Source organism: Macrosteles quadrilineatus, unplaced genomic scaffold (assembly GCF_028750875.1).
Source record: "Macrosteles quadrilineatus isolate MER2022 unplaced genomic scaffold, UCM_ALF_1.0 Scaffold_7__1_contigs__length_78375512, whole genome shotgun sequence".
Lineage (NCBI taxonomy): Eukaryota > Metazoa > Arthropoda > Insecta > Hemiptera > Cicadellidae > Macrosteles > Macrosteles quadrilineatus.
Window position 1 is genome coordinate 26,582,136 of NW_026542600.1, and position 26,580 is coordinate 26,608,715.

General features: G+C 31.8%; 2 protein-coding genes across 4 annotated transcripts in view; one reads left to right on the forward strand and one right to left on the reverse strand.

Moving 5' to 3' along the window:
- LOC128998690 (plexin-B) overlaps positions 1-6,736 on the forward strand; it is an 82,578-nt gene extending 75,842 nt beyond the window's left edge. For all 3 annotated transcript variants that reach the window (XM_054424928.1, XM_054424929.1, XM_054424930.1), the window contains one exon: positions 718-6,736. In XM_054424928.1, coding sequence (XP_054280903.1) covers positions 718-825 — 108 coding nt within the window. In that variant the 3' untranslated portion in view covers positions 826-6,736. The remainder of the gene's footprint in view (positions 1-717) is intronic.
- A 5,944-nt stretch (positions 6,737-12,680) lies between these two features.
- Positions 12,681-26,580, reverse strand: part of LOC128998738 (protein SET-like) — a 36,909-nt gene continuing 23,009 nt past the window's right edge. The window contains exons 7-8 of the mRNA XM_054425067.1: positions 22,682-22,770; positions 12,681-13,372 (exon numbers count right to left, since the gene is read on the reverse strand). Of these exons, the coding sequence (XP_054281042.1) occupies positions 13,110-13,372; positions 22,682-22,770 (352 nt within the window). The 3' untranslated portion in view covers positions 12,681-13,109. The remainder of the gene's footprint in view (positions 13,373-22,681; positions 22,771-26,580) is intronic.

The window sequence follows — 26,580 nt, forward strand, 5'->3', positions numbered from 1 at the left end:
CCTCCCGCAAATACGTAATCGTCATGCCCGATCGCGGCAATAGCGGTTTCCGATCACGCAAACTTCGGAGAAGTGTTTTAATTGCATTTTAAGTGTTTTTAATGATAACATTCCAGTAATCCGGCATTTTCACTAATCCGGCAGTATGGCGGTCCTATATCTGCCGGATTACTGAGAGTCTACTGTAAATGTTATGTTTTCATCCTGGATTAAATTTATGTAAAAGACACATCTAGTCAAATTATACAATCCATTCTATTTATCTAGTTGTAGCCTACTTGACTATAAATTTCTGTTTTTGTAAAACATAAATAAAACCACGAGGTTAACATTTTTGTAATAAGGTTATAAGTTATAAGGTATGCTGAGTGGCTCAGGTGGTAATGTGACAAAACCCATGATGGCGATGTCTATGATTAGTAAAATTACCATCACAGTACATTCTAGCACTGTAGTGGCTCACCCCTTGCCATGTTTGACGGGTAAGTTCTAGATTGAAAGACTAACCTCTTAAAAAATGTTTAAAATTTCTAAAAATGTTTTTACGTCAATTTTTTATTTCAAATTTTGTTGTTTGTTTTCTGTTGCTTGAAAATATTATATTTATTAGTAAATAAATTACTAATAAATATAAAACTTAAAAATACAAATGAGAACCAAAATTGTGACAACCAATTGACAAGAATACTTTTTCTATTAAAGACGTAACTGTTTCAGATTTTGGAATGCTTGGACAGTGATCCTATCTGTAAAAAGCAGCATCTTGCTCACAAGCTGGAGAATGTCGCATGTACCCTCGAGGGAGAGGAGACTTCGACCTGCTGACAAACGTCGTCACCTGATCTCGACCTGGACTAGACTGTGATATTCCTTGTGATGTGGGTCAGGTGACTTCTTATTCTTCTCTTCACCAGTCACAGTTGAACATTATATTGTACATTTTAGATTTATTCGGACAAGTTTTCAAGTGCTGCGGTCTATTATGTGTAATAGGAAGTGTTAGTTATTGTCTTCTCCTCCGTGAGTGAACTATATACATTACATCATTTTCATACAGTCAACCGTGATTGTGTTTTGGCGATAAGTTTTACCCTTTTCGTAAGTGTTGCATCCGTTCAGTGCAGAAGTATTTATTTAGTCAAGGTAATATATATTTTTATGTTTTTAAATCGCTATGGCTTTAGAATAACAACCCTGTGATTTTTTTCTTTGGATAATCCAATCTTAGTATTAAATTGTGAGTATTTGTCTGCCACGCTGCAGTTTAAAGTCATGAGAGCAGCAATAAATACAGTCTAGGATTGTCACTCATAGCTTATTTTGCATGTACGGAGCCAAACTCAATATTCAAAACATATTTATAGTCCATTCAACCACAGAAAATATACTACTATAACCCAGAATGCCAATTTGGGTTATAGTAGTATGTTTTCTGTGATTCAACTGTCATTGACCAAATTTTACTCATTTTTATCAGCTACATCAATTGATTGCTTGGAATTTTAGGATGTAATAATTCGTACTCCTCAAAAATAATAAATTGCTAGACCCTTTCCTTGTATATAATCATTAGAGTAGAATTTACAAATTGTCTTTCAAGAATTGGTTTAAAATTAAGATGCGGAGAAAATATTTAAAAAGTAATCTGAGATTCCTAAATAGTGCTGATTGAACTACAAAGATAAACATTTCTCAAAATTAAGACACCTTACGCTTCCTAATGTTTGATGTGAAAGTGATGAGTTTCTTACCTGGCATATCCACAAAGTTAGCTTGGAATTCTTTCCATAAAAGTATTAAACTGAAATTTCTGAAAATTTCTATAACATGGATGCAAACATACATTATTATAAATGTTTTTCTGATATACATAATTAATTTCTGCATAAGGGAAATTACTCTTGACAGATGTTTCTGTTGTAAATTAATGAAGCGCTCCTTGCGTTATTACTATCCAAAGTTTCTTTACCGAGCAGCTTTACATAACATAAATATGTTAGGCCTACTGTAAATTATCTTTATTTGTATTATTTGTTTAAGGATATCTCTTTTAGTCTCATGGTAATAGATTTTTTACATAATAAATGTTGTAGTGACAATAAATAATACAAACCTTGAACACAATGCACAATTAAAGTGCAACATAATATATATGCAATTTCTAAGAGTCACTAAGATCCTAAGGTTGAATTATCCAATGATAAAGTTATCTATCAACACAATTTATTAAGCAAATGTTTTTGCTTTGTAATACCTCTTAGTTTATATTTTAGATTAAACTGATACAAATGATCTAAATCAAAAGTCGAGTGTCACAACTATCCAGGTTTACTGTTTGAAAAAAAGTTAACTTCGTAATTACTTAAAAACTTCCTTTTTAATTATTCCTAATTTAAATTAACAATTAATTACTCAAATATTATGAAGTGCCTTAAGGAATGAATTTGAATGATTGGAATCCACGCTGAATGTTATAACCTGGATTCTTGTGGCGCACGACTCTATGAAGCACCATTTCCTGATAAGAGTGCCTCGTACTAAGTTTATTTCATTTCAAAATATAATTTGGAATACAGGTTGTAATTTTTCCATTTCATAATCTCAGTGCTAAAGTGTAAATATCAAGTTAATTTAGTAGGTCCTCCTATATTATAACCAAAAACCACCTCTATTTTATCCTTCATACAAATTTATGTTAACTCATTGAGAAAGAAAATCTTGATTTTAAACATGCAATTTTTTAATGGAAACACACCTCATAGTTACATGTAGTAAATTTTATATTATTCAATTCATAACAAAAGTCAAAAGATTTTATGGAAACAGATGATAATATCAAGTATACTTGGTCATGTAATAAATTGAATTGTAACTACGATTTAATGTAATTCTAACATATTACCGCTTTACAGCAAAGAAACGTTTGATGTATTCATAAACTGTAATAGTAGTTTACGCAACAATCACGTTACGACACAAGTAGAAACTTTTAAGGTATGAGCCTTGGTGAGTGCCTTCAAAACTTCTACGAGTGTCGCTCACTATTTACGCGAGTTGCGTATACTACTTTACCTACAGCAGTTTTTAATTACTAACAATCACTACTTATAACTTCTAAGAGAGGTATGTTTTCATTTATAACCTCTCATTGCCACTGACAGTGATGCAAAGAATCATTGTACCAAACGCTATTGCACCACTCATTAACAATTAAATTGGTCTAAACAGCTGATTAGTTGATGTTCGAAGCATTACAATTTTACATCTTTTCTCTCAAATCCTCGAACCTCATTGGTCCGTTATCCGTGTTGTTAAGGAAAAAACAATGCTGTTAAGTGAATCTTTTCAATTCTAAGAACTGAACTGAAACGGCTAGTTAAAAAAAAAATGGCCTTAGATAAATAATTTTAACTTCACTAAATATTTAATAATGGATGTGTCTTCATTAGGTTTATATGACATTGTTACTAGTTCATATTAATTGTTGTTACTTTGGATAGCAAACAGTTTATGTTATTCATAATTTATAGCTGTACAAACTGATGACATTTTAATTAATTACTCTTTTTTTATTTTCTGAAAAATGAGATCTACGTATCCTTTAAACTTTTAAAATAATTATGCGGCCAGGTTAAGGTTTTCTATACAGCTTACTTATGTGATCGTATGCCATAAAAATTATATGAAAGTAGTATGATTATTTTTTTATTTTGGTTTTCATAACAAGCAATTTTTATTTGACACATGTTTAAAATTACTGCCACTATATTTAGAATGCATGTTCTTTGTTATCAAATGTTGTACCAAATTACTTATTTTCATGACTACTGCAGTAGATTGACGTTCAGGTATTTCAATAGGAATACAGTTGAATTTTCTTGAAAATCAAATATGACCTGATTAAAAACACATTTTCCTTTCTAGATTGTCCTATTGAGTCAGGGCACACTGGTGTTAGTTTAGTATACATATTTGCATGTTTAAAATCTAGCTTCCTACCTCAATGATTTAAGTTTGTATAAAAGTCCATTACTATGGCAAATTTCATAAGTCGAGTGTATGTTGTTTCATGCTTTAATTAAAAGACAAAAATTGTTCCTCGATATATTTTAAATCGTAACATTTTTACACGCATTTTGTACATTAATGTTTTTATACTTTTATTTTTACTAAAGTATATAAATTTGGTGCCAAACATTATTCTCAAGGGCTAATTGTGTGTTACGTACTTAATTACGTTCATTGCTCTCTCATTATTTCCTTTGCCCTTTGATTTTGTATATATTATTTTAAATGAATCTTTAAGTTCCTTTTTTATTTAAACTCTACTAATACTCATTTTCAAGCTATATTTTACCTCCTAGGCAGGTACTTAACATTGTATTTTGTGATAACGAGTAAATATTGTATCTACGAGAAATTAACGACGATTTCGGATCTCAGTTAATTTCCCACATTCGACTTTCACAAAGACTCTCCTTTGTTAGCTTTAAATTTTCACTATGTATAAGTTTGTAATATAAAAAATTATTTTACAGCATTTGTTGAATTTGTTATTTATATACATTTTATTTTATTGTCTCAATGGCAGTTGCGTTTAGTGTTTTCTTTATTTATGAATAAAGTATATTAGTCATTTTTAGAAATAATTTTTTATGTTTATTGCAGCCAGAGTAGGATTAAGAAAGTTAGCCATGTAGTGTACATAGTCTTAACTTAACACTGTAGACATCACATCAAGTATGTACACCACTATTGTTCATCGTGTTACTATAATTATTGTGCAATACTTTCACTGTATGCTCTCTAATTTTTTTAATAATATTTCTTCCATTCTTTACCCTCAGGGTTCGAAATTTGTTTGTATTTCTTATATTTTTTTTATATTTCTTACAAGCTTTAGTATTCGAATACACGTGTAATATTGTTTTAAATTCTAACAAATAAATTTAAGGGTTTCTGTTTCTATTTTATTCTAATTAACATTTTTTGCATCTTGGTTAATTTTCTGAGTATAGTTTTTATTAAAGTTACAGCTAATGAGGTTGGAATATTTTACTGAAATACATGGACTTTGCTCAGACGCCTTACTTATCTTTAGTCAATGTGTTTCCTTATTTAATTTTTATAAAATAGTGTATTCAAAATTTTTGTTGATGACATAGTCAAATAATGGTTGCTAACAGACAATTTACTCATTAAAATCTTTTTGGGTAAATTGCAAACACCTGGGCATCATGAAGAGAAATAAGTTTGTACAGCCTAAAACTATATGCAGTAAAATTATGGTCTAAACACATCAAGTAACAATTGTGCAATATGAATGTTGACATTGCGACTTATACATTCACATCAGTCAGTGTGAATAGCCTATTTGTCTCCAACTAGTGTTTCTAACTTTAGTGTAATGTATTCACATATTGCTCAGTGGACAAAAGTATTTAAGTACTGGTACTGTTATTGTAGCAAAGCAATCTACAAAAGTTTGCATGGATATTAACTTTAAACGTCAGACCATCTTTTATTCTATGCCAAGTTTACATTGTAATTCATTAATTAGACTGTACTCATTATAGTGCCAAGGTTTAAAATTTACCCTGGTAGAGTGGTGATTAAAGTCACTCTCGTTTTAAAACTAGGCAGTTTTTTGTTCCAAATTTGTGACTGTTAAAGTTATTTAACTCACTTCAGTTGAGCCTTTACTAAAAGTAAATAATAATAAACAATTATAGTATTGAACTGTGCAGTAACTTTTCATGCATAAAAAAAATCACCTAGCAAAGTATAACATGTTATTTGTGAAAGGAATTGATTAAATGAAGCCTATTTTACTCCTCATAATCTTGGTTCTGCCAAAAGATGCCCCCAAATTCAATGATTTAAATTTTAAATATTTACTCGAATCTATTGAGGTCACAGGCTTTTGGTTTACAATGTGTTTGTGATGTTTATGTTAGCTTTCACATTAGGTACAGTATGTTAAAATAATCTTAAAGATCGCAATACTTAATACTAAAATCTTGTTGGCAGATTTTAGTTCCAAATTTTGGAATTCGCCCTTGTAGTAACAAAGAGTGCTAACTTTTTTTTACATTTGCTCAAAATACTTTTAATCTTTATAGAAAGTTGAATAAAATAGGTTTTTATAAGTATAAAATGTAGCTAAATACCATTGTAGAATGTTTAAGTCCAGCAATGAAGACTATTTTGCCTCATTTGAATTTGTATCTAATCAGCCTAATGTATATGTCACATTTAGTTTACTTACGATATATTTATACTTTTTTATTCAGTGTTGCCACTTCTCTTTGATATTAATGATGCATTTTGTTAGTAAACATTAGCTTTATTAGTGTATTTAATATATTTTACATAATTAGCTAGTAGACAAACTACTAGTGTCCCAAAGAATAAGTCACATAAAAGATGCAAGGATACCTTAACAATTCAAAAGTGTTTGACTTTTCTTTTTTCAAGCCGTCCACCTGTTCAATCTCTGACAGCTCTTTCTTCCGTTCCTTAAAGATTTACCTAGTTTATATAATTGATTTCTTGTCGTATACTTAAAATTGGTTTTTCTTTGCAACAAATTTTAAATCTAACTTACCTTGTGGAGTGGAATACAGATACTAGTGAAATTTGTAAATTGTGAAATTTAAATAAAATATAACTAAGCAAAATGTATGCTTATGTATTGTATGTATGAAATTTTTTTATAATAAATTAAGTTTCACTATACGTTGTGTATTATTTAGTAACACAAACCTTACATCTCGTATTCTTCACCTAATATCCAAACAATTATGTTCTGTCAACTATCAAACACTTTTTGTAGAACATTTATACCCTGAATTCAAGAGTTTTCGATGTGGGGTAAAATGCAAGAACTCTCTCATTTTAAATACTAACTTAAATTGCCACCGCACACAGTTAATATGACTGGAAGAAACAAGCACTTTGATTTAATTTTATAGTAGAGTCCTTCTAATCCAGCCTCAGTTGGTTTAGCCAGCTGGCCTCAGTAAAGGAACACAGTCAGATAAGGGTGAATAGTTAAATGTTGTTGTTACTGCTCTATTTGGTTTTTATATGCTTGTACCTATATACTTATTGTAATCTAAATCCTATGAACCAAAATTATGAATGCTAATAACCTCAATTTCTGTTAGTAAGCTATTTATATAGGCTAGATAATAAGGCCTAGTTCTAGGTCTTTTGATTCTTTGGAGGAACTGTGAATTATATTGAGAAAATGTAATCTAGTCTAAGAAAGACTCCTGTGGTTGTCCACTTTTATTTTAACTCATTGTATTTCCTTGATTTTCAGAAAGGGCTCTATAATGATTTTATTCATCTTGAAAAAAAACCCCTATGATTAAGTAATATTAGTTTTGAGACTTGTAAGAAAGTTTGATAGGTACTTATAAGAGAGGAGCTAATTTAAGAATGTGGTGAGGAGACATCTAGGCAAATTTAAATTTAATCAATAAAAGCTTAACATCACTAAATATCTTGGTTCGGTTGATATATTAGCGAACTTCCCTATAGGGAAGTAGCTATTACCCGTTGGTGGCGCAGTAAGACCTAGGCCCGGGACCGATTTACTTTTTATTTTAATCTCCCCAGAGGCCAAAAACACCATTCGTTCAAATTTTTATATATGTATATACGTTCAAGAACGTGATAACTTGAGTAATTTTTGTTCGATTTTGATGAAATTTTGTTTAAAGGTGTAAGACGGGATAAACTTGAATGAGTTAGCGAAGCAGCATGATCAAACCATAGGAACGGGGTTTTATAGGGTAAAAAATTGTTTTTCTAATTTTTAACCCTCAAAACCCAAAATTTCCCAATTTCTCTTTGGACATTTTTAAAGAGCTTAAAAAAAACAAATAATTTAGTATATAAAAGTGTTTTTGTATGGTTATTGGCAACAAAGAAAGTTCAAAAAATTGTAAATTTAAATTCCCATGTTTTTCTTATGGAGAATATTGTAAAATGTTGTTGTACACAGTAGTTTGTTTGTTTATGTATATATTTTGATCAAACTTGGCAAATTTATTTATTTTATACTAAGCTATTAATATTTTACTAAAAAAACACTTTATTAGTTTCCTTGTAGCAGCAAACCTCATTGGGTTTAATTTGACTGTCCTTGTTTAAAATAGATTTAAATTTTCTTATATGGTGTGTAATTTCTTAACCATACCAGGATTCCAAATTTAGTTTTAATATCTTGTACTAGAACCTCTTTTCCCACTTGGAATTCATCTTCTTTCTTCAAGGCTGATCTGTTACAATTTTGTTCTTGATACTTTTTGCTTTCATTTATTCTTTCATGTACCTCAAAAGAAACTGTTTTATGCTGTAGATAACTGTTGGGAATGGGTAGTTTTGATCTTATGTGTCTGCTGTTTAAAAGCTGAGATGGTGAATAGTCCAGGTTTGCAACAGGTGAGTTTATATAGTTTAAAAAGAAGAGTTCAAAATCACTTTCAGCACTCTTCCGTAACATATTCTTTACAATCCCCACAGCCTTTTCTGCTTACTTTTTGGTCCATTACTTTTTGGATAGCAAGGACTTGATGTTATTATTATACTGAGGCTATCCAGAAAGTAAACGTTTTGTTCTGACGCCGTTAGGCGCGCTGATCTTGTAAATTTTTGTGCGAGCACACTCGGAACACTGTGAGCTTTTGAAGGTTCATTCAATATTGAACGTTGGTGTTTCATACATATAGAACATTGATATACTGTATTTCTTATGTCTGATGACATTTCTGGCCAGTAAAATAATAAATTGGCAGTCTTCAATATTTTGGTTGTTCCTAGAAGAGTCTCATGCAGGTGTGACAGCATAAATTTTCTGAGTTTATTAGGTATTATAAGTTTGTCATTCGAATAGAGTAATCCATCTTGATGAGTTACATCATTTTTCATATAGAAATAATGCTTTAAATCACCATAATAAAAAGATTTTGGCCATTGGGTTTTACTAAATTGTTTAACTTCAGTGGCGGTTCCAATGGGGGGCTACAAGGGCTAAAGCCCCCCCCTTGGACCGTGGAAAAATAAATTTAAACATACATTTCGTCCTTAAAAACACATAAAACAGAAAACAGACATCAACGTAGTTTTTATTAAACTTGATGAGCGATGGCAGGAATAGTATTAAGTTTCACGTAGATAAACTTTGTGGACAATAATAGCACAACGAATAAAACAATACTACGCTATGGAAAGTTGTACGCATCATCCAATTTTTACAGCAGTCAGCTGACATGCTAGGGCAAAGGCGAGCGAGGACGGGAAAAAAAGCTGATTTCCTGATGTTCCATAGTTGGTTGTCAAATTGTCTGCTAGCCACTAACTTTACACATGCATCAATCAGCAATCAGCGGTAGCACCATAGTAGCCTATTACCATTAATGAGATGGTAATCCGATTACCACTAAGTGTTAAAGTTTATATAGTCAATGCTATTACTGAATTCGATACTATACATATTGTGACAGATCTATGAAATGGAGAAAAACGTAAGGTTAATAAACGTGTCCTACTTGCTTGCATGACATATTAACAGGTGAAATGTAATGTTTCAGGACAATTGGACACAGTTCTAGCCGTTAGAAATGACTTGATAAAGTCACCAAATGGCTTTTAGGAGATTTGGCTTTTACAGTAGGCCTATGTTTTGAAATTCATGAATGCAAGTTTGTCATAGCTTGATTTTTTAAATGTCTACTTGCTCATGACAAAACAAACGACAGGTGAAATGAGAGATTTTTGGACACAGATATAGACAATAATAATGGCTTTAGAAAGTCAGTAAACAGCTTTTAGGAGGATATGGCCGTAGCCTACAATATGTTTTGAGATTTATGAATGCAATCGTCATAGTTACTGTAGATTTAAAAATATCTACTTATTCATGACAATTAAATGGGAGGTTTTGCACACAGTTCTAGACATTAAAACTGCCTGTAGAAAGTCACCCAACGGCTTTTAGGAGGATATAGCCGTAGTCTACAGTGTGTTTTGAAATTCATTAATGCAATCGTCATAGTTTAATTTTTTAAATGTCTATTTGCTTATGACAATTAACAGGTGAAATGGGAGTTTATGGACAATTGGGCACGGTTTTAGGTATTAAAAATGGCTTTAGAAAGTCACCAAACTGCTTTGAAAATTCCAAATTTTTCCGGGGGAGGACCCCCTGACCCCCCTTCTTTAATGGGGGGTGCACCTCTAAACCCCCCTTGACAAGGTCCTAGAACCGCCACTGTATAACTTTGTTTAAAACATAATCATTTCCTGTTTCCTCTTTAAATTCCTCAAGTCTTCTATCACCAAACTTCACTTCAGAAGATTAAATACAATGTACAATGCCATCTAAGGGTTCATGCCATTCAACCTCATCTTTAATACCATTTCAAGATAAAAAGTCAGCAACATGCATGTGTTTTCCTGGCAAATATTTTAGTTTAAAGCTGTATATCATTAATTTAAGTCTTAGCCTTCTTATTCTGTTATTGACAATTTTAAACAATGGCTTATTAAAAATTGACAAAAGAGGCAAAGAGGTAAATGGTCAGTAAAAATTGTAACATTTTCATTCTTATAGATATAGTTATGGCATTTCTTGCAAGAGAAACAAATAGCTAATAATTATTTTTCAATTTAAGCATAATCAACTTCTGCTGTGGTAAGACTTCAAGAAAAGTAACTAACAGGCCTGTCATTTTGCATGCAACAACACCCTACCAAATCATGTGAAGCATCACACTGTATTTCAATAGGAAGAGAAGGATCAAAATTCCCTAAGACTTGACCACTACAGAGTGATTGATTTTTTCAAGAGCATTAGAATGATGTTCATACCATTGCCAGGGAATATCCTTTTTTAGTAAATCTCTAAGAGGTGAAGTTAGTGACGCCAAATTAAGGACAAAATTTCTGATGTAATTTACCATACCTAAAAATCTTTGCAATTCTACCTTAGATAAAGGAGTTTTAAAATTCTTTATTGTTTCTATTTTTAGCGAATTTCCCTATAGGGAAGTAGCTATTACCGTAGGTGGCACGGTAAGACCTAGACCCGGGACCGATTTACTTTTTCATTTTGATGTCCCCAGAGGCCAAAAACACTATTCGTTCAAATTTTTATATATGTATATATATATATATAGACATATATATATATATATACGTCCGTGAACGTGATAACTTGAGTAATTTTTGTCCGATTTTAATGAAATTTGGTTTAAAGGTGTAAAGCGGGATAAACTTGAATGAGTTCGCGAACCAGCACGATCGGACCATGGGAACGGGGCTTTACGGGGGGTTTTATGGGGTAAAAGTTGGTTTTTCTCACTTTTGACCCTCAAAACACAAAATTTCCCAATTTCTCTTTAGACCTTTTTAAAGAGCTTAAAAAAACAAATAATTTAGTATATAAAAGTATTTTTGTTTGAATATTAGTAACGGAGAAAATGAAACAAATTGTAAATTTAAAATTCCCATGTTATTCTTATGGAGAATATTGTCAAATGTTGTAGTTTGCTTGTTTATGAATATATTTTGATCAAACTTGGCAAATTTATTTATTTTGTACTAAGCTATAAATATTTTACTCAAAAACACACTTTATTAGTTTCCTTGTAGCAGCAAACCTAGGTACTTGTTAAACCTAATGTTATTAAAATATAAGTATTTAATTGAAAATCAATTCAGACAAATGGAAATTCGCTTAGTCGGCAGGTTTGCTGCGGCGGGGGTATTTATCTATCCGGTTGCATTCCTTGTTCACTGAATATAGCACCAATGTATTTTACCATATTAACACAGTATTGCATTTTACTACAGTTAAATCTAATATTATACTGGTCTTGCTCTTTATAACCTGTTTTATAATATTATCATTTTCCTCTTTAATATCAGTAGCAATGCACAAATCATCAAAATAGATTGAAAGATCTTTAATGCCTTTGAAATATTTGTGTACCAATCTTTGAAATTTTTCAGGAACACAAGAGAGGCAAAAAGGTGCCCTAAAAAATCTGTAAGTTCCAAAGATCGTGCTGAATGATCACATTTTCCTCAATATGATAAAACCTGTCTTTCAAATCCAAAATTGTGAAATATTTCTTATTACTTAAGTTTGGAGCCAGGTCCTTTTAGCAAAGGAATTGCATACCTCTCTCTTATGATATATTTATTAAGTTGTGTTGGATCGATACAAATTCTTAAAGATCCATTTGGCTTTTCTAGTACTACAATATTATGCAGTGTTATGAAAAATGCAGTGAAATGCTATTAACTATACAAGTTAACCTCTTGTAAATGATGTATGGACCACTCGCTGCAGTGGGACACTCTTGGAAAAATGTAATGCCAGTAAAGTGTTTGTAAGATATAAAGACAAATTTTACAAAAAATATTAGGTAGTATTTTATTTTTAGCTAACTTCTATTGTAGTGCAGATGATACTTTAACTACCTTTTCTTTTATTCTATATCTTCTTCATTTTATTTACTATCTATTATTCTGCATTAGTTTGCTTAAACTTTCATTACATTCAATATGTATTTCAAGGTGAATGAGTAACTTCAGTTTTATTTTGTCAACTTTGTTTGACAAATTGATATTAAATGGTTTAGAGAAAGAGAAAATGTATAAAATTGTAAAGAAATAATAAAATTTAATTAACACTTAAGAGTAATGAGGTAACTCTAAATCTTACCAACTAAAAAGGGTTAAATACTGAATAAAATCACTTGAAGTAGAGGTAAAGTTTCTACAACTAGCACTCAGTTTATGTGTGACAAACACCACAAAATTGTCTGAATCTTTACAGTCGAAATATAGCAATTCTTAAGATTGCCATAACAGTAATTGCGCTATCAGTCTTTCGATTCTCAAAAAGAATATTTATTAATTATAGAATGTACTTTTGGTAGTGTGATGTAATTTTTAAAATGTATGTTATTCAAATATAATAATTTGGTAATAGGACATCAATAAATCCATACAGCGTACATACATTAACTTAACACTTCAATAAATCACACATCAAGGCACATTGTAACTATTCTTCTGTTGGCAGTCTATTATTGTTGTTTGGCAGTCTCATCGGTTTCTTGGTCAGTCTTTTCTTGTTCTTCAGTCGTCTCATAGGGTTGAGACAACTCTTCAAGTTTTACAAGTGTCTCTTCATGTTTTACAATTGTTTCTTCATGTTTTACAATTGTTTCTTCATGTTTAATAATTGTCACTTCATCTGATGGTTCGAGTTTTTCCAGAGTCTCTTCTTGTTTTAGGGTTGTTTCGGAGAGTTGATACTGTTCTTCCTGTTTGAAACGCTTTGAGTTCTCTGTAAAAGATTCATCAAGAATTACAATCTTTTATCTCAAAGATTTTTATAGAGGATGTTGTTACAAAAATAAAGAAAATACCTATGTATTCAAAATAACATTATGGATTTTGACATAGTATAAAAACATTAAATTAGCTAATAAACGGTTTTAACATCCTTAATTCCAATATTAAGAGTTCCTAACATATTTATATACAACATGGTAAGAATCAATAAAAGCTTCTCACCAAGTTGGGGTCTGTAAAAATCGACCATATAAATGTTTTTTTGTTAATGTAGTGTTCACTTTTTTCTTAGGGGTGTGCGAATATTCGAAAGTTCGAGTAGTTGAACGAATACTTTAGTATTCGAGCCCGACTCGATCTTAATGAGTATATTCGAACATTCGAGCAAATAAACCCAGAAATAATCTGTAACAGCAACCAAATAAATCATGGTATTGTGTTGTTTTATTTCATCCCAACATTTCATGATTTGTATTATAAATAACAGCGGCAACTTCAGCATATTATGACATCTTCCTTAACTCTAAAGTCTACACACACGCCCATTTTCAAGGGCGATAATTTTGTTGTGTCGGTATTAAAATTACTCCGATCAGCTAGACCTACCGGCATGGATAGATAAGACTGTCCACCATTCTTACTTTATTAACTAACAATAGCCTATATTTAGAAGAAATTTTATTTACAGATATCTATTTGTTATTTGTATGACATCGAAATAAATTCTCCTAGCTTAATTAATATTAGGATCTACATTTGTAATGTGAAGTTAAACTAAATTACAGTAGAATGATGAAATAAATCATCTGAAAGTGTTGTCTGAGTAAAAACTAGCAAGCTATGAGGTTAGAACTGCACTTCAGTATATGCTAAAGCATAGATTAAACATACTCCTTAACAAGACGCAAACTTTGTAAACTAATTTCTATGAAAATAATCTGCAATTTATTTTTATTTTTGGACAGAGAAATATATTTTTGACTCCACTTTTTTGTTTTGCTATACAATTGTGTCTGAAATAGGAGAATTGTAATGCAAACTGGAGGTGTAAGAGGGGAGGGTGTATGACCTTGAGAATGCCTGCCCCCTACTGGAGACAATGGTTTATGGTTCGTTTACATCCTGCTGCCCTTCCTTCCAGAAAAAGACATTGCAGTTTCAAAAACATTGACTTGCAGTTTAAATACATTGACTTGTGTCGTCTGCATTTAATTTTACTTTATTTCCTGGGAAGGTTCCAGCAAATGCGAGTTGTGTTGCTACAATACTTATAGTAATAATTATTTTATAACCGGAACATTATTATTGTAGAATAGAACATAGAACATAATAGAACATAGAACATAGAAATTGTGGAATATTTGCATTGATATTGATATTATTATAGACTATATATAAGTTTTGATTTTTTGAACTTTTACTCTTTGACTTTACTTCATCGTAATCTCCAGTCTTTCATTGTCATCTGTTGAATGGTGACAGCTGATAACCAGTGTGTTAAATTATCTTTTCAAAATGTTGCTACAAACATGTTTATTCCTACATATTCTTAACCAAAATTTTTAACTACTTTATTATGACTTATTTTAGCAGTAAAATAGGTTGATTAAGCTTTTATCTTAACTGTTTCATTCTTGACATATAATCCTGTTAAAAGTCAAAGGTTTTTATAATGTGTTGGAAAATAAAATGAGAAAAATCCTGGAAGCCTTGTACTATACTGATTTTGTCCAAGAACAAATAGGTAAAGGCAAAAATAGATTATTTAGACATGTTACATTGGTTAAAATTACGATTATTAACCTTAGTAGAGTTCCAAAGCTGTGATTGGAAAACTATTTGGAGTGTATAATATCATAAATATTCGCTCGGTAATATTCCATATTAGAAAATATTATGAAGTATTCAATTCGATTTGAACCCAAAAACCACTGTTCGCACACCCCTATTTTTTTGTAAATGTAATGTAATACTGACAGTCTTATTATAAAGGTAACTATTTATGAACCTATGTATCTCCAAATGTCAATACATCTAATTTCTTTATCCAGAAGACAGGAAACAAGAACTTGATAAAATTCAGAATACAGTAGACTCTAGAATTATTTGAAATTGGTGGGCTGAGCAAATTAATTGGAATTAACAAGAGTTTTGAATAATCAAGGATTTTGACCAGTCAAGTGGTTTGATTTATCAGGAGGAAAAGAATCCATTTAAATTACAAAGAGTTGAAACAGCTTATTTTAGTTTGAAAAATTTGTTATTTTAGTTTGCTTCTTGCTCTTGAGTCTTGCATCATCAATGATATTAGTTCAAATCAAGAGTGTGTCAATTTTTTGTTTTTGAAGGAATTTCAAATGTTTTTTCTGCTTCAAACTTTATTCTACCACTTTTTACTGCTGCAATCACTTATTTTTTTTCACAATCGACTTTTATTTATGTTTAGTTGTCATAAGAATACAACAAATACAGCTTCAACCTGTAGTGAGCTTCATAGTTTTCTGTTATGAGAGCAATAAATCTATGAATTCACCTCCGTCTCTTTGAATAATAGAGAGTTCTGCTAACAAAACTTCGAATTACTGTGTTCCAATCCAAATCAACCTGCCCTCAACTTAAACTTTGTATTACCGAGTGTAAAAAATGTGTGGTAAAACTTTGAAATATCAAGAAATTCTCTGTGGACATAGCTTTAATTTTTAATTATCGTAAGTTTTGATTTATTAAATGTTTGAATTAACAAGAGTAGAGTGTACGGGTCGTTCTCAAATTCAAGGCAAATTTGGGGATCGGAAAAAAAACAAAAATAGTAAAATTTATAGTTTTAAGTAAAAGTTTATAACTGTAACTAACGATAAAAAATTTTTAAAACGTTATTTAATTAAAAGTAATAGTTGCTGATCCAAAAAAAACTCCATTTTTTACCAAATAGACCAAAACAGAAGTTAAATTTTTATTTAATTCATTAAAAAAAAACTAATAAACCTGTTTAATGATCATTGGTTCTTGCATTGAAATTGAAAACAGGTTTTAAAAAAAATTATTTTTTTATAAACAGAGCTTTTACTGGGTGTGAGAGAGGGGAATTAGTGTGAGCGAGGGGAACTACAGAGTGAGAGAGGGGAACTACAAAGTGAGCGAAGAGAAATTTTAAGGCCTAAGAATAATGTTTTTTAATTATTTTAAGTGAATGTAGTTTTATGAGACTGTTTAGTTTGTGAATGAGAATAAAATAGTGATATAATATCAATAAGTTTACAATTGTTTGCTTTCCTTTCACCTAAACAATACACCGTATACACAGTGCATCCGTATACAATGAGATCTCTGGCTAAACTTGGTAACTCTCCAATTAATTAATTAATTGAGTAACTCAAACTTAAAAACAAGAGTTATAAATAAACTTCCAACAAATAATCAAAAGTTTTGTTAAACCACATTTAGTTGGAAATTTTAGTTTAGAGGGCGATAGGGTTTTTAAACTTATATAAGATTCTGTCGCCGTTTGCAACTAGATCAGGGTCTAGCAAAATGCCAACGATTTGGTCACATGAAATATAGCTGCTATAATTTTCATTGGGCCTAAAAGTCGCCATATTTCCATAGTTCGTCATAAACATCACAAAGATATCTCGGTCATCTTGTACTTTTCCTCGAATAACTGCTACATAGCTTTGAAACTTAGTCTTTCCAGTGGGAAAAGAGACAACAACATATCTGCCTAATTTTGGGTCTTCATAAGAGTATGGCAAGGGTGTTATCACTTTCTTGGTTTCCTCTTCAAGGGAATTGTCCTCGTCTGATGATGTAAAAACATCTTAATTTAATTTTTTTCTTTTTTGAGGAGAGTTTGCTTGTACAAGCTGAAGCAATGCATAGGTGGCAGTGGCTACACTTAATATTATCGGGACTTAGACATTTCATACACGAAAGTTTCCGCCCAAACACACACTGAACCTCCTTATTCCAACACAACTGCCGGATGCTCATTATACCTTTAATAGGCTTAATATCTTCCGGTATTGATTTTTTCATCTGTTCAACCGCTGAAGAGGTTATTTATATTACATTAGTTTTACTCTTTGTAAATAAAGATACCAAGTCCTTAGCACAAACAATGTCTTTTCCTTGTAAAACCATTTTGTCGGCATTTCTTTTCACGGATCCCCCCACCCCATCCATCACACCTTTGCCGTGTCCCGGCTCAGAAAAGTTCCATGTGAACCCAACTAAATTTTTAAAGTATTTTGGAAGCAAATTTTGCATCGGGTAAAAGTTATACCGGTTTCGGTACTGGGAGGAGGGGCTATCTGGAAAAAATGGACCATTTTCGTCTTAGGGATTTGTTCCCCAATACCTTTCAGTACTGGATCAAGGTGTGCCCATACTCCATGAGCCTGATGATCTAGATTATCTGAAACAGTGCAGAAGGTTTTGCACTGCATTTCTTCGTCTTTGAAATAGTAGATTGCGCCCGTGTGTAAGGAAATTTGGCGCTTCGAAGCGCCGAAATGCATAGACTGAATCTCAGTGGAACATTTCCCTATATAATTTTGGAAAAGTCTACTTAAAAGAGTAGTTCCTCCTCTTTCAAGCTTTCTTTTAATGACTGCAAGCACTTGGCTTGGTGTTTCATAGAAAAAACGTGGGACTGGAAAAGCACTATTTCCTTATTAAATTTATTTATCAAGTCTGAAACTTTAGCAACTTGTTGCCTTTTTACCACCCTCTTCACCACTTTTTCTACACCTTTGATGTTTTTCTTCATTGAAGTTGTTACCCATTCAAAGTACTCAGCCTCAACTTCTTCTGTAGGATGGAAACAAACAGATTTACTTTTACATTTGTCACACTTTTTCGTCATGCAGTTTTCATTATTAGAGGAGCAAACAACCTCTTTTATCAGATCATGAGCCTTATCATGTGTCAATACTTTTGCTTTTTTCAAAGCGGTTGCTAAGAACTGGAAATTGTCATGACGAATGCAACCGCAAGTTTCCCTGTCCTTTTCTTTAGGTTTCGTAACCCAAAAGGGCCTACTCCGGCAAAATGTAGAAAACGATATCTTCAGTTTACTTTCTCTGATGAATCTTTGGGAAAGATTTTTGAGGCTGTCTAAAAGCAATCTTCTCTGTTTCTTCACTTTTCCTTGTCTCACAAAATCCTTTTTTCCTGGTAGCATTTTGGATACCGTGTCCATTTCAAAAAAGTTTACGATGGCTTTAGCATCTGTAACTCTAACTGTCTTGTAGACTTTCTTTTTAGGTGCTGAAAAAGATGATTTATCCATATTCATATTATGCTTGTAAGAAATAATGTGAGACAGTTGGTTTTGTAGTCTATATTTTCTAATTATTTTGCTACCTATTACTTTATTCAAAATATTTTCGTCATTGCTCCTATTCTTGACAGATCGTGCCTGGTCCTTCAACTGTTGCTCAAGAGCTAAGCCTACAAACAGTCGTTTTCTGACCACTGGCGAAACTTTCTCTGTGCCTATAATATTTTCCAGCTTCTTGGTCGGGGTAGGGGAAGCCGTTTTGTCAATTCTATTTTTTTCCTTTTTTTTCTCCCTCTCCAACCTTTTTTTATACTTTAACAGTTTTCTTTTTAGTACCTCATTTTCTTCTGTTTTCTTCTTTAGTTCTCTGTACATCTTTGACCTATCTTGTTTGACAGCTTTTCTTCCTTGTTTCTTCTGTCTAGACTCAGTTGTGGCTCTGTTGTTGCTGTGTTTCATTTCATTTCATTTATTTGACGGACAAACCATTTCATACAGGATACAATTTGTGTTACAACTATTGAATTAAATTGAATTGAATTGATGAGTGATGACTAACAAACATGTATAGATAACAACAAAAGTGCATATAGTAATAACGATAACAATAATAATAATCAAATAATAATAATAATAGTAATAATAATAGTGTGTTGTGACTAGAGACTTTCACTTTCTGAATTTTCAGGAGTATCCTCCGTAAGTCTTCTTTCATCTTCTTTCTTTTTCTTTTGTGCCGCCTTTTTTTTCCTCCACTTCTTTCTCATCTCATTCAATTCTGGTTGATTCATTTCACTTGCAGGTTTAATCTTCTTCTCCTGTTTCAATCTGTAATATCTTTCACGATCTCTTTTTCTTTTGTTTTCAAGTTCTTCTTCTGTCATCCTTGCCCTTCGCCTCCGCTGTCTAGCCGCCGCTAGACTCTTCTGCCTCTTATATTTTTCAACTTCATTTTTATCTTTCTTTGTTCCCTTTGCCATTATTGACGAAACATCTAAATCTGAAAACAAAATTATAGACTGGAATATCTTCAACTGTATTAAAGAGTGTAAACGAATTTTAATAACAATTTTGTAAATATTTATTTATTGCAGACCTACAATAATCAACATGCAAATAAATTCTTAGGCTATTACAATATTAAGTTAGATAATTGTTTTATAATCATTTAAATATTTAATTTATTGTAGGCCTACAATAATCAACATTCAAATAAATTCTTAGGCTATTAAATATTAAGTTTTATAATTGTTTTATAATAATTTAACACTGGTGCAGATTATGGGGCACAGGGACCTCTGTTGTTTAGCATAATGATCAACGATCTGCACCTAGATGAACAAACCTTATTGTTTGTTGACGATACCACCTTGTACAATAGGGGAAAGAACATTGAACATTGATCCTGCTGGAAATGACTAAGGATTGGTATAGCAAACCGCTTTAAAATCAGCGAGGCAAAAACCCATCTGAAAATTCTGATCGGATTCGGTTTGCTTCGGCGAGTTGTGATGTTTTGGACTGAAAACAAAATCTTCATATGTTAATTATCATTATTTGTCACTCTCCAAGGACGTTATTTCAACATTAAGTCTCCATTGACGTTACAGCGGTCGAGGACTTATTGTCTATGACAAAGTCAAAACATTCATATGAGCATCATCGCCATAAAAAATACTCGAATCAACAAACAAATTCTATAATAACAATCATTTTACTGTATTTTTTAAGGTTTTTTTACTGAACAAGCATGCCAGCTAGTCACACCTCTGAAAAATGCTTGTTCAGTAAAAAAAGATAAAAAATCTGAGAAATTTAACAAATTTTATAAGTAGTGTGATCTTAAGGTGAAGGGGTACGATTTTTTGAAAACGCTTAAGAGTGTTTTGTAGAAACTTTAATTAATTCCTGGTCATGAAAATTCTTTCAAATCTTTGCTAGCCATTACCGTTTTTGAGCTACAGCCGTTTAAAAAAAACGTTTTTCTTAAAAAAGGGGGCAAAAAATTCAAATTTTGAACTGCCATCACTTTTGATAGGATCGACTTAGAGATCTCTAGCTTGCACCATTCTTTTTCTTTTTTCATGCCCTCACATTTTATATGTCAAAAGGGGTAACTTGCAAGTTAAGGGTAGGGGGAGAAAGGGGGCAAATGGGAACTTCACATTAAATTCACAACAATTGTGGCCCCATGTCAATAGACGATTCCCGCAAACTGCATATTTCTATCTATTGCAGCTTTTACACAAATAAAGAAGCAAGTAAAAAAAAAAACAACCTATATAGCTCTGGAAAAGGTGTACATCACACAATTACTGAATAGCTAAATTTCATTCTACACTTATTTACTGTAGAATTACTTAACATAACCTCATTATCCCAAATAAAATAAATATATGATTCTTAAAATTGTATTTAAATTAAATCGTAATCCTAGTTTGTTAAAATGAATTGTATTTCCAACTATTGTATAATAATTTAAATATTTAATCATAGTTAACACTTAATACTTTTATCATGCTTAACAAAATAGTTTAAAACTGTTACTGGTCTCTAGAAACAAATAATGTAAATGAAAAACCATCAAATCTGCAGTAGGCTAACTATTTGTGCTTCATACAAATTTCTTTAACAATAATTAATTGGTTATTTTTTCTAAAAAAAAAATGACAAGTTAAATCATTATTCTTATTAAAAAATATATATAAAAGGTATGTTTGGGGGGATATTTTTATTTTATTACTGCAAATGCCTAACACATTTTCATTAACTTAAAAAAAAAACCCCAGAGGTTAAATTGTTACTTAGTAAATTTTATAAAACGAAAAAAAATTATCTTTTGATTTTGGAAAGTAATCATGATAACAAATCTCTCTAAAGAAGTTATTTGGTCACGAAACATTCTCTTCGCTCACGTTTTTCTCTCCGATCACGTGAGTGGAGAGAACGTGGGCGGAGAGAAAATTTGAAGGTCTATTACTTTTGACGCGACTGTAACTGCAGCTTCAGCTGGCCTGAAAGTGAGGTTATACTGACTGCTCGGTACTTTCAAACAATACCATTGTAATTATTGTTATTTGTAAATTTATTGAGTTATGATACGTGAGTGAAGGGAACAGCAATAAAGGTACGCACTAATTCTTACCTGAATTTCAGTTTTAACTCGAGAAATATATAATTTATCATCAAGTTCCGGCCGGCGTTCTGTACAATACACTCCACTTCTCACACAGTGCCGGTGCATGCTGGGATACGTTGATTGGCGGGCGATTTAGCGGCAAATTCAAAACATTGCGGCAAATTCGTCGTGAACTTGAAGACAGTTAAAACTTCATAAATATTTAAAAACAAGATGATATTGAGCTTTTCTCTTCAATTGATTAACAAATGGCATTCTTTCATCAATATATTGAATGTTCCTTTATTATTTTTTGACATAATTTTCATGGAAATTTTTAACTTTGAACTTAGAACCCTGAGACAGGAGACAGTGAGCGAAGGGAAAAATAAGGCACACATGATTTTTTTAAACATATTTATTTTTATATTATAATTGTTTTGTACCACTTACCATGTTAATTATTGACATTATTATAATTTTTTTTGCAAACATTTTATTTATAAATTCTTGTTTTTTCAATGAGACACTATATTTGCTTTGAATTTCAGAACGACCCGTACCCAACATGTTAAAGTAATGTTGAGTTTTAGAACTCATCTTTTTTAAACACTTTAGAGTAAAAAGAATTTGCATGCCGAAATTGTAAGTGAACCCCCTTTTCTGAAGTACAGTTATTGGCCAGTTTCTGGCCTCGGCTTATCCTTCCCTTAGTAATCAACAAAACATGGCCTAGGCAAATAAAATCTAAATACAACAAGTTCAATCTTTACTGAGTTATTCACAGAGGAACCAACACAAATGGTAGAGTGGTGAACCAGCCAAACAGGGTTTATTACCTCAATATTATTATCATTAATTAATAAATTCTTTAATACGTCTATATCTGGAGGAATACTTACGCTCTATATCTTCCTTACGATCCATATCTTCATCGTCTTCATATTCTGTCATGTTTTTAATGAGGAAACCATTGGCACATGAAGTATCACTGTCAATACAACAAAGTTTACCATCAGAAAATACATCAACTGAATACATTTATGAAAGTAGCAAAAGTAACCAAGCATATTAGAATTGATTAAATGAGGGTTTTGAATGCATATAATTAAAGGCGTATACAGTATAAATCTAAAATAATTCAAAACTGAGGAGTAGAGAGAAATTTCCATGTTAAAGATGTTTTCATCATAAAGAGTGGAGTTAAGTTGTATCAATTATTAACTCCAGGATATTAATAGAAAATATTAATCAAACAAACCCAGACAGTAGAACTTAGAATCAATGACAAAAAGACCAAATACATGTATTTTGGCAGTATTTTGGCCTGACCTGTCTACAAGTCTTTCTGTTGAAGGCCATTCAAATAGTAATTTTCAACCTCGAATCAAGCTTATTTAAAAATGATTGAGCTTGAGCTTTTTCTTACCTTACCTGATCTGAATTATTAAGGTTCATTTTACTTTCTAGTCTGACCTACTAAGCTAATTGAAAACGTAGAACTAATTGAAATTGTAGAACTCAGACAACACTCTGAACAAACAATCTTTCATTTCTATATCATTTAATCCGTATTTATTTAAATCTTCAACACTCTATATCAATTTCTCTTGTAGGCTACTCCCACTAAATTTTAAAACTGACAAGAGTCGTGACTGGTGGTGTAACAGGTAATACTGTAAACTGTAAGCAGTACTAGGACGGTACAAGCTGCACAGATGGAACGAGGAAAAGAAGTTGTTTCCAATTCCAACTCTAACCCTGAAAATGGCTTAACCACAAAAGTCACACCAACTAGGCCTAGGCTACCGTATTCTGATATTGTAAAAATACCTCAATGTTAGAAGACACAGCATCACAGTTCTAAGGAAGAATGACGTTATAATAGGTACGAGTGTAGTGAACAAAATTTTCAGGTCGGCGACTCAGGGATCTCTACTATTTGTGTCACGAGTATCACCCAACATTACTTGTGAGGGAGTTTTGGGATATATAAAGAAGAAGGGTGTTGCTTACTTCAAGTGTATCCAGTTGCAGGCAAGATTCAAATCCTACGACTCGTTTAAAGTAGGAGTGCCTACAAATTGTGAAAGTGAATTACTAAATCCTAACTTCTGGCCTGATGGTGTACTATTGAGATCATTAATTTTATCAAGATGCAGTTCTAGGCCTAACAGTGCTTCTTCTTTTTTAGGACGAACATTTCACAGAACCAAGTCACCATAAGTTGCACCAGGAGTACTTGTGCACTGGTGCAGATTATGGGGCACATGGTGCCACAAGGATAAGTGGTCGGACCTCTGTTGTTTAGCATAATGATCAACGATCTGCACCTAGATGAACAAACCTTATTGTTTGCTGACGATACCACCTTGTACAATAGGGGAAAGAACATTGAGCGATTGAGGGCAGGAGGAGACATCCTGCTGGAAATGACTAAGGATTGGTATAGCAAACCGCTTTAAAATCAACGAGGCAAAAACCCATCTGAAAATTCTGATCGGATTCGGTTTGCTTCGGCGAGTTGTGATGTTTTGGACTGAAAACAAAATCTTCATATGTTAATTATCATTATTTTTCACTCTCCAAGGACGTCATTTCAACATTAAGTCTCCATCGACGTTACAGCGGTCGAGGACTTATTGTCTATGACAAAGTCAAAACATTCATATGAGCATCATCGCCATGAAAAATACTCGAATCAACAAACAAATTCTATAATAACAATCATTTTACCGTATTTTTACGTTTTTTTTACTGAACAAGCATGCCAGCTAGTCACACCTTTGAAAAATGCTTGTTCAGTAAAAAAAAACTTTAAAAATCTGAGAAATTTAACAAATTTTATAAGTAGTGTGATCTTAAGGTGAAGGGTGCGATTTTTGGAAAACGCTTAAGAGTGTTTTGTAGAAACCTTAATTAATTCCTGATCATAAAAATTCTTTCAAATCTTTGCTAGCCATTACCGTTTTTGAGCTACAGCCGTTTAAAAAAAAAACGTTTTTCTTAAAAAAGGGGGCAAAAAATTCAAATTTTGAACTGCCATCACTTTTGATAGGATCGACTTAGAGATCTCTAGCTTGCACCATTCTTTTTCTTTTTTCATGCCCTCACATTTTATATGTCAAAAGGGGTAACTTGCAATTTAAAAAATTTAAGTTAAGAGTAGGGGGAGAAAGGGGGCAAATGGGAACTTCACATTAAATTCACAACAATTGTGGCCCCATGTCAATAGACGATTCCCGCAAACTGCATATTTCTATCTATTGCAGCTTTTACACAAATAAAGAAGCAAGTTAAAAAAAACAACCTATATAGCACTATAAAAGGTGTACATCACACAATTACTGAATAGCTAAATTTCATTCTACACTTATTTACTGTAGAATTACATAACATAACCTCATTATCCCAAATAAAATAAATATATGATTCTTAAAATTGTATTTAAATTAAATCATAATCCTAGTTTGTTAAAATGAATTGTATTTCCAACTATTGTTGGTTGTTTTTACTTCTCGATAGTGATAAACTCTGTGATATTAGTTTTAGACCTATTAAATAACTTAAAAAGCAATTTTTTTTCTTCGTAGACTTTAAAGTATACTTTGTAACATACTTCTCAATTTGACAACTGCTCTGCATGAAAATGTTTGACTCTTCCAATACATTTTTAATACTATGTCTACTGGAAATAAACATGCCTTATGTCTTATTACAGTCCATTATTGATATGCAGTAGGCTAAAAAATATAGTTATTTTGAGGCTGTCTAAATAACAGAATTTAAATAAAGAAATAACCACAGACTATTAAATGGTATGTAGTGAAACCAAGGAGGATACTTGAATAGTTCTTTGACTAGTCACCTTGTAGGTGAGGAAATTCAAAATACTTTTAATAGTAGGGCCTGCTGTAAATATCACCTAATATGGATTGTTACAACATTTATTATATTATCTACATTTGACTTTTACCTTAAACATCATAATAACCAATAAATAAATCTTAAATATAAAATAAGTAAAAAGTATCGGAGTAAAATAATACCTAGGCCTATTGCATTTTTCGAATAATGGGAATAAAATGCTACACTACATTTTTTTGCTACAAAACTTAGGAAGCTTGTAGCATTTTTGCTCCATGAATATTTTCCCAAGATTAAACCCTGAGCATATAGTAGGGACATTGAAGAACTGCTGGGGCTTTGGTGAAGCAAATGTGGGGTATGAAACCCCACAAAGAACAATTTCTGCACGTCCTTTGAAGAGGTGGAAAGACAAAGTGTATAAAGATATAATCAAAATGAGAGTTGGTGAAGAAGATTCTGAGGACTGGAATACGTAGAGGAAGATTTGTTGCAAAGCCAAATACCACCTTGAGTGGTTATGCAAGTATAAACTCTAAGAACCATTAAAATTTATGACATTCATTTACAAATATCAGTTTTAAAATCCATCTCAAGTTATTTTCCATTTAACCTCTGAACTCAAACTTATTTCAGAAAGTTGTAAGAAAAATGCTGGTAACGTTTCTGGTAAAGCATTTTTTCCACATTGTGTATATCTATAGGTACAGCCCACGATACAGTAGTTTTGTGTTAAAGTTTAATGTTAAGTATAATAGGCCAGATGACAATTGTTTTTCATTGGTATATACACCTAATTCATCGTTAGGTATACTTGAAATGTAAAAAGAACTTTTATATTTTGTAGTCTACTTAGGAGAAAAAATACACATAAATAAACAACCTAAGAAGTGTTTTCAGGGCTCAGCTCATGCATGTTAGAATCCTTAAATAC